Source organism: the organism of the source record quoted next, unplaced genomic scaffold (genome assembly GCF_019419815.1).
Source record: "Pyrus x bretschneideri cultivar Hongxiangsu unplaced genomic scaffold, Pyrus_bretschneideri_v1 Contig221, whole genome shotgun sequence".
Classification (NCBI taxonomy): domain Eukaryota; kingdom Viridiplantae; phylum Streptophyta; class Magnoliopsida; order Rosales; family Rosaceae; genus Pyrus; species Pyrus x bretschneideri.
The window spans coordinates 80,295-89,148 of record NW_025999526.1 but is presented as its reverse complement, the minus strand read 5'-3'; the positions used below and the strand labels follow the sequence as shown (position 1 = coordinate 89,148).

General features: G+C 36.4%; 1 protein-coding gene across 1 annotated transcript; it reads right to left on the bottom strand.

Moving 5' to 3' along the window:
- Positions 1 to 417: 417 nt before the first annotated feature.
- Positions 418 to 2,794, bottom strand: LOC125477904 (putative polyol transporter 1). Its single transcript, XM_048585400.1, has 3 exons — positions 2,491 to 2,794; positions 1,884 to 2,230; positions 418 to 1,555 (listed from the first exon to the last, which is right to left on the bottom strand). The coding sequence occupies exons 1-3, from the start codon at positions 2,792 to 2,794 to the stop codon at positions 476 to 478; spliced, it is 1,731 nt and encodes a 576-aa protein (XP_048441357.1). The 3' UTR covers positions 418 to 475.
- Positions 2,795 to 8,854: the final 6,060 nt, after the last annotated feature.

The following is an 8,854-nucleotide window of genomic DNA, read 5'->3' as shown; positions in this document are numbered from 1 at the left end:
TTAATTTTCACATCAGAAAACAACATAAATTTGAGAGGGTATCAGTGTGATTATCCCTTCTATACTCTGCTACTAATAGAGAAACAACTTTAATAGCCAAGTTCAAAAATCGTTCAAAATTGTCAATGGCAGTATTGTTCATAAATATTCATATGCATTATCATTATTCTTGGGCAAATCCTATTATTATAGGTCGTCTCATCTGTGACCTAGTGTCATTCCATTTTAGAAAAAAATAATAATAAAAACTACAAACGGGATGCAAATTAAAAGATTCTTTCAGAAGAAAAAAGAAACTTATCTAATCCCATCTTAAATTCATTTCCTTCATTGTATAGAATAAATAAATAAAAAAAACAAAAAAAAAAAGAAGAGACACACACAACTGAGCTTCCGATAGTTCATTCGATAAAGAAAAAAAAAAAAATCCAAATACTTCTAGTAAACCCTAATAAATCTTTTCCAGTTATTATTCCTAGCAAACTTGGGCATTGTTGTTGTCGTCACCATCAACTTGCTTTCTCTCCTTGAGCATTGCATTGGCTTTTCTCCACCTGAAATATTTACCAAACAGAACCTCCATATCTTCTAGGGTTCTGCCCTGTGTTTCCGGCAGCATCGTATAAAAGAACATCCAAGCAGCAGCAGAAATTCCGGCATAAAGAAAGAAGGCCCCACCAATCGTGATGGCCTTGTACAGTGAAATAAATGTCATAGAGACGATCCCACTCGTAACCCTATTACAAGCCACACCGATACTGACTCCTTGAGCGCGTAGCTTCAAGGGGAAGATCTCGGAGCTATATACCCACGTGATGGGCCCTAGCCCGATTGAGAAAAATGCCACATTGAAATATACCATGGCCAGGCACAATCCGACGGCCCAGGGGACTGAACCTTTGTGATGGTCGACGATTGTAAGGCCAACTCCGAGAAACATGAGGGAAAATACCATTCCGCCCACGCTGGTCAGTAGCAACGGACGCCGTCCGAACTTGTCGAGGAAAAATGTGGCGACCAAGATGAAAACGGTCTTGGTGAATCCAACGGCAACGGTGGCGAGTAGCTTATGATTGGAGGAGGTGATACCTGCCTTCTCAAAGATCCTTGGACTGTACAGAACGACAGTGTCTATACCAGACGCTTGTTCGAAGATGTGGATACCGACGGCTGCGATTAAAATATGGCGAACGGCTGGGGTAGGATGGAGGATCAGTTCTTTCCATACGCCTTCACCGTGGCTGCGTTTTGTGACCTGAACAATGTCGTCGTTTAAGTGGGGTGGGATTCCTGCGGCTTCTTTGATATCGTCTAGTCTGAGCTGGCACTCCTCCTCGGACTCTGAAGTTCTTTGGAGGACTTTCTTAGCGTCGCCGAGTCGCCCCTGCATAACCAGCCACCGAGGAGACTCGGGCATGAATAGGACGCCGACTGTGAGAAAAATAGCTGGAACTCCGCCAACTCCGAGCATGAACCGCCAGCCCAAGTGAAGCGGGAGTTTGGAGAAGGCGTAGTTGGCTATGTACCCCAGTAATATGCCAACATTGACAAACACCTACATATGTACATTCAAGCCAATCAACATAAATTCTACTGTCCAAAACAAATTATAAAGTTCATCACAACATTTTTGGTTTTTAAATTAAACTGCAGCAAACAAGTACAATGCAATTTTATTTCAAAAAACCAATAAAATAATATATTTTCCTTTTGGTGTGAGATCAAAATTTGTCAAAAAAGTTCACGTGCAAAGTTACAAATTCAATTCAAATAAACGCTGTAAATTTGACATCATATACATCAAAAGTAAGTTGTTTCACATGATGATCATGCATTGCATAAATTGATGATATATGCAAGTAAGCAAAAAAATTGAAACAAACCTCCGGGAAAGATGTGAGGAAGCCACGGAACGATGCCGGAGAGATCTCGGCAGTGTAGACAGGAGCAATCATCATACCATAGCCAACACCGACTCCGGCTACAAACCGGCCAACCATGAGGAAGGCGTAGTTGGTGGCAAATCCCATGAGGAGAGCTCCGACAAAGAAGATGACTCCCGCTAGAACAATGGTGTACTTGCGGCCGATCCAGTCGGAGGTTCTGCCGGCAAAGGCAGAGCCGAGGAGGGAGTAGATGTTTAGAGTACCAGCAAGTATTTCGACTTGAACGTCACTGATTTTAAGATTTTCTTTGATAAAGAGTGACGCTCCACTCATTACACCAATATCTGTAAATAAAATCAACAAGTAATATAAAATTATGAGATTTGAATCAATATAAATTTAAAAATATATAACGAGACGAGTATAAATGACACTTATTTTGGAGTAACAACAATTTTTTGAAGCAAATTAATTTTCCAATATTTTTCATGTTTCTAGTATGAATACGTTACGTTCTCCAAATATTGATCACTTATCACTTTAACAAATTTGGGAAACTCGTGAACTGTAAGGAGAATTCCAATAAAAAAAAATGGAGAATTACCATAACCCAGTAAGACTGAAGTTGTGCAAGCCAAAAGAGCACAGGCAATAGCGAATTTGCTAGTTTTTGGCTTCTTTGGAGGATCAAAATCTTCAATGCTCGTATTCTGCGGTCCGCCGGTGACGGCATTATCGTTCACCCTCTGGTCAGCCATCAAGCTAGAGAGAGAGAGAGAGAGAGAGAGAGAGGAGAGAGAGAGAGAGAGAGAGAGAGAGAGAGAGGTAGAGATGTGTTTGGAGTTTGGAACTATGCCTGTATGTAGAAAACAAGATAGATAATTTGATGGAGAGAAAAAATAGAGCATAGAAATTAGTGTTAATTGCCACTTATATTTATAATGGATGGATTTTATCCATTGGCCCGCGGTAGGTAATGGATTAGGATTTGGATTTATCCAAAGACCCTTATCCAAATTAATTCAGATTTGGTTTTGGACTCAGAAGTGGGATTAGCCAATCAGTTGATGAGTCTCTAAACGTCATGGCAAGAAGAATTAAAATTTTCAACTAACTCGACTCGTGTTTACTGCCACTAATTTCGCTGATTATTGTCAAATATGAATAAATTCATCAACCGTCCATTTTGAGGACATCCAATGAATTCCAATATTAATTCCCCTTCTTGTTGACCATTTATCCCTATCAAACCTCTGTTCAAACACTATTTTATTTTATCTTGAACTTTGCATTATCTTGAATACTTTTTTTCTCCCACCCATCTATGGAAAGTGTTACGAATTACGTAACGCACGCCATACCCTAGAGTTTGAATTTTGCTCTACGTAATTTATGTTAAATCTAAAATTGTCTTGTTAACTGATATTCCATTTACATGCACTATAATCACATATCATGAGCCGCTTCTAAGATTGAAGAAATTTCTAGCTTCCCAAGTGCTCTAGGGTATATCAATCTGTGCTGGGTTTGCATTTTTGGCATTTCATGAAATTCACCTCCTGATTTTACATGCATTCCCTTCATTCTTTCAGACTCCAGGTACCATTTCAATCTAATGAATTTAGTCTTATTCGTCTCTCTGTTTTTTATGTTTTTCATGGTCTTATTCTTTTTGTTGGGGCTTGTCATTTTTTTGTGTTTTTGTTTGTGTTTGTGTTTGAGATGTACTAAGTAAACATGTCATTAGAATGATTAGCTTGATGTTTAGGATTTGATTGCTACATTTTGTTGGGACCTTTTACCCTTTTAAATTTTGCCCATTTCCCCGACAATTCCTAGCTTCACCAATGTTGCAGGAGTTAAAAAGAAGATGGGATGTGCGATCAGCACATATCCTTTTCAAAAATGATAATAATTAGTTACATTGTGCTCTTAGTTGTTTCATGCTAAAATGATTCAAACTTTTCAAAGCAATTAAGATATTGAAAGAAAACAAACAAAGATATTAGAAACCCTCCCTTTCTCTGTTTGTGGGAAAAACCCAGTCCTTGATCATGGTAGCAGCGGTAACAAGTCCATTGAAAAAACATTCTTCGTGTGAGTCACTAGAATTGGTGGTTGTTATGAACTGCAAGATATTTTCTCTCTAGATCATCAATCAAAGTTTTGTCTTCAAGATCTTATGGTTTTCATCATCGTTCATGGCAACGGTTGCTACCTAGAGGAATATAACTAGAATCTCAATGAAAGCATCAATTGTTGGAACTAAATTTACGCACATCCATAGACTAAGGCCAAATTCATTGGAATTGCACATGATATCCAGCGAGGGGAGAATGCGATTGATTGGGGATGTGGTTGAATCCAGATTGAATTGCCTACATATCTTCGGGCAAGGAGAATCAAACCATTTGTATAGCTAAAAAAGCATGTTGTCATGTGCAGTTTACCGCTGGCACTTAGCACAAGGATCAGATCATTAGTTTTCGCTGGAGTCTAAACGGGCGTTGCCTCAATCAATGACTTCTCAAAATTGAAGACAACGTCTTCAAGGGCTTTTACACGTTTTTCGAGGCCAATAAACTTTGACTGTACCTTTATTCGAGAAGCTTTTCGAACTTTAATAATGAAGGCGTTAATCTTCATCAGGGTTTCCCATATTCATTCCATGGCTAGAACGTCTTTAGCACCATAAGTGTAGTTGTGTTGTGTTCTAGGGCGATAGAAGTATTAGGACGTTTTGAAATAGTCATTATTGTAGTAGAGTAATTTAGTCAGGGGAGTATGAATTTACTCTCAATGAAAGCACCAATTTTCGGAACCAAATTCGCGCACCACTGTTAACAGTGAAGATGCAGAAACTTGTTACCTTTAAAAAAAATCGTAAGAAACCTAAGAACCAGTAAGGTGCTAACCAAAGGCTCTCCGAAGGTCAAATAGTAAGCAAACATAGAAGACTCAAGCAGTAGGCAAGAGAATAAATGTATGATAATTACGTTACCAAAGATGAACCCTATAAGGGTATGTTTACACTATCAAGATAGAGTTATTTTACGACATAGACTCCGTATTAAACCGTGAGAATCCCAAAAGATATCTAGAAGTAGATTTTGCATCCTCTTACGAGTGTGATTACTTGCAGTGTACGTCAAGCCCAAGATTGTAGGAATTTAAAGAATATAGAAAACTTGGTTGATTCCATACTATATCAAGTTCTCGTATCTTGTGGAATAAGCTTGGTTAATCTCAACGAACTCGTCGAACTTCGCCCACTACTTTATAACAAGATGATGGTGACATCGTTGATTCATCTATGTAGCTCAATGGTGGAAGTTGTTGAGTCCATGACTTTACTTCTTAGGTAGTCGTACTTCAATCCGCCTTACTCCGTCCCTGGAAAACCATGGTCCCATAAGAGGGATCGAAAGAAGCAGAGAAAGAAAGGAAACATAAAGAGAGAGGAACACATAGAGAGGAGAGAGAAAGAGACATTAATGAAAATGAGCGGGTAAATGTAGAGAAAGGAAAGACCCAATTTCACCCTAAGCTCATTTTGGCTAATTTATTGTCAGCCGTTCAAATGAAATCCAACGGTTTACATTGTTCCTCACAAATGGTCCACAAGTAGCGATCTGCTTAAGAGAAGTTGGGAATCCCTCATACTTTTGGATCACATCATGGCATTGATAGTGAATTAAACTAAAACATGTATTGTGGCCCTCAAGGTAGTTTTTTAAATGAACCAAGTGAAGCTGAATATTAAAATAAGCAAGTTCAAAACCATAATTAGTAAATTCGTGTACAATATATCTATGTAGGCAAAAATAATCATAAGGTGACACGTGAATTTTTGGGTTAAAAAGACAAAATTACCCTAGAGGCACACCAGGATTCCTACACGCGAGCAATGGACAATCATCTCTCAACCAAGTCAAAAGTGCCTAATATAGGTAATAATTCAAAACCTATTTCATCCATCCTCATCAAATCATCTCCACAAGGTAACTCCGAAATCATTCCCCTTTTATTATATTAATTAGCTATTCAATTAGGAAATTATTCTATTAATTAGCTAATTAATTGATTTATTATTCAATCATTCCTAATTAGCTACAAATCATGAACCTCACCCAAAATACCAACCAAGTGACCGGTCCTCCTCCTCCTAAAAGGGCCAGCCACACCCCTATAAATACTACTTCATTCTCTCCAAAACACAATTCCAACTCTCTTGCAAAATTCTCTAAATTGTCCATACACTTTTCTCTCAAAATTCTAACTTTAGCATTGGAGGTTCTTCGGCCAAAGCCCCCCCTCCCAATTCATCATGGGCGCGTGAGGCTCTTGGCCTTGACCTTAGGTGTTAATTGTTTTGTTTGTGCAATTTTGTCCAAGAATGAGAAGACGGAAATTTGCATCCACAATATCTACAAGTATTTCTTTAAAATACTTCGTTTAATTTAACATGTCTTAATTATTCATTCAATTACACTTTTTAAAAACTCCAGTGTATAGTACACATATTATACACATTCATACATATTAATCACGTTTAAAACACGTTATTTTCACACATTTTTTCAATAATACATGTAAAACTCACACTATTCTACCTATGTTTTTAGCATATTATTAAAGAAATAAAAACACATTATTTTTTTAATAAATTAAATTAAATTTTATAAAGATGACTGAATTTTTCAATATATTATTTTAGCAAAATTATCAGAAAATACGATCACATATTATTCATGTATTATACTAGTTTCGTATTACGTAACAAATGAAGTAACGGAAAGAATAGTTCAAAATTGTATGTTTGGTCTTTGAAATGTGGATGTTATCCGACTTACATTACGAAGAAAGAGAGAAATAAATGATGGTTGATCAAAGTCCAATTGCATCCAAATCATATTCTTAGTGGTTGAACTTGGTATGGTGTAGAGATTAGGGTTGACAAAGCGATAGGTTTTAAGCTCATCAAAACTTCTTTACAAATAACAGGAAATATTGTACCTAACACCACCACGAACCTGATGATTTTCGATTCCAAATGATGAAAATTTCATCAATCTAAATATAGATATATTTCCATCGGATGCCAGGTATTAATTAGATTAGCTTTTCTAGTTCAACACAATCGCATTAACCTTTCAATCAATTTTTGAATGAAGAGACCTTATCAGGAGTGAGACATTGGCTTAGGCTCCGTTGGATAATGCCTTTTTAAGTATAAGTAGACATTTTATTCATTGTTATGCAATAAATTTAATTAAAACTAAAATTTTGATAAGGAAAAAAAAAAAAAAAAAAAAAAAAAAAAAAAGAGGCCCTAGGCACCACCTAGACTCTGAACATCTGCCCATCACCCAACTTGTGCAATGCCTTTTAAAATCTTGAGAAATATAACGAAGATCATTAAATGTACTAAATGATTTCATTGTTTTTTGCGGGGATTAATTAAAAGTTAATTAATTAAACGAAAAAAATATAATTGGGCCTTTGGTTAGTTTTAAGCTCACTAGGCCACAAGAAGTTGAATGGTTTAGCTTAACGCTAGTGAGGCTGGCTTGATTGCGCAAAATGCTAGGTTTTCTCCGTTCGCGTTTTCTACAATGTGGACCGAGTTTTGATGTCCATTTGTGCGGACAAATGTAGGTCATTGGATATGATCTCAACAATTGTAAACAAATCAATCAAAGTTAGTTTACAGTAAAACCAGGTCATAAATGTCTATGACCCGTCACCCAACAACATTGTTTTTTTCAACTGAAACTCTCCCCCTCCTCAACAACAATTAACTCATATTCATTAATCTTGTCGTCTCCTCAACCCAAAACTCTTATGTGAACGATTTCAAAATAAAAAAAAATAAATAAAAAAAAAAATTCAATTGACTTTTATGCCGTTTGAAACTTAGTCGAACTTCTCCATTGTTTTTCGTCCCTAGCAAGGTGTTCGAAACTCAATCAACTTTCAACTGCGCATTCGAAACTTAGTCGAACTTTGTTCGAAATTGGTTCTAAATTTGTCATGTTGGTTCAACAAAAAGGACATCGTGCGTGTTCTTCCAAGTCGAGATTGAGACTCCTTGCTTCCACAAATTAACCGTGTCATACTTCCCCTAAAATCACGTTGAAATTTGGTGAGTTTTAAAATTTGGAACCCTAGAAGTCAAGTTTGTTATTTTTGTTAAATTTGTTAAATGAATTCAGTATTCATGGTTAATTATGTATGGTCATTGATAAAATTAGTGGAAATTTGTGGAATTGTGGGGAAATGTCGGTTCGATGTAGGCTTATGAATTCTTGCTAGGTTGTGTAGAGGGCTTATATTGTTGAATTTTATTGTGTCGAAGTTATATTGTTGACTTGTGTTGATGACAACTTGTTTAATTTTATGGATTAACTTAAGTTTCCTAAATTTAATATGCATTGTTCACGGTTAATCTCTCTATTAATTAATGAAATCATCTTTGTCAACCAAAAGAAGGTAAAAAGACAACTTTGTTTTCTATCACAAAAAAAATGATGGGTAATAATGTAATTTTACAGATTTAAATTTTACTGTTTTTTATTAAAACCACACATACAGATAATGTTAAAATATCTCTAATATTTAAAATTAAAAAAAAAAAAAAAAAAAAAAAACCCAAAAACAAAAATCTCTCATTGCCTCCACGTCTCTCTCTCTCTACTTCTTATTTTCTAAGAATTTGTGTAGACAAATCTAATGTATTATTATGAAAACTGATTGACAAGTTGTGTCCGTAGAGATGGTCTGCACACAAAAGTGGGACATTTTCAGACCTAACTTCACCGCCTTCAATATTTACATTGGCACCCCGCGTAAAAAGCGTGGTCACGAAAAACGTGTTGCACCGAAAAGAACACTTGGAGACGTGTCAGATTTGTCGGCCACAAAACCTTTGTCCTACCTTTAAAGACAGAGAAAATGTGATCTGCCCA

What these genes read in the sequence shown, in the direction of transcription:
- LOC125477904 (XM_048585400.1), bottom strand. Translation starts at nt 2,794, where the DNA reads ATGCTCTATTTTTTCTCTCCATCAAATTATCTATCTTGTTTTCTACAT. An exon ending in TTCAGTCTTACTGGGTTATG is followed by an intron (nt 2,231 to 2,490) that starts GTAATTCTCCAT and finishes TTTTATTTACAG; the next exon opens with ATATTGGTGTAATGAGTGGA. An exon ending in TCCTCACATCTTTCCCGGAG is followed by an intron (nt 1,556 to 1,883) that starts GTTTGTTTCAAT and finishes GTACATATGTAG; the next exon opens with GTGTTTGTCAATGTTGGCAT.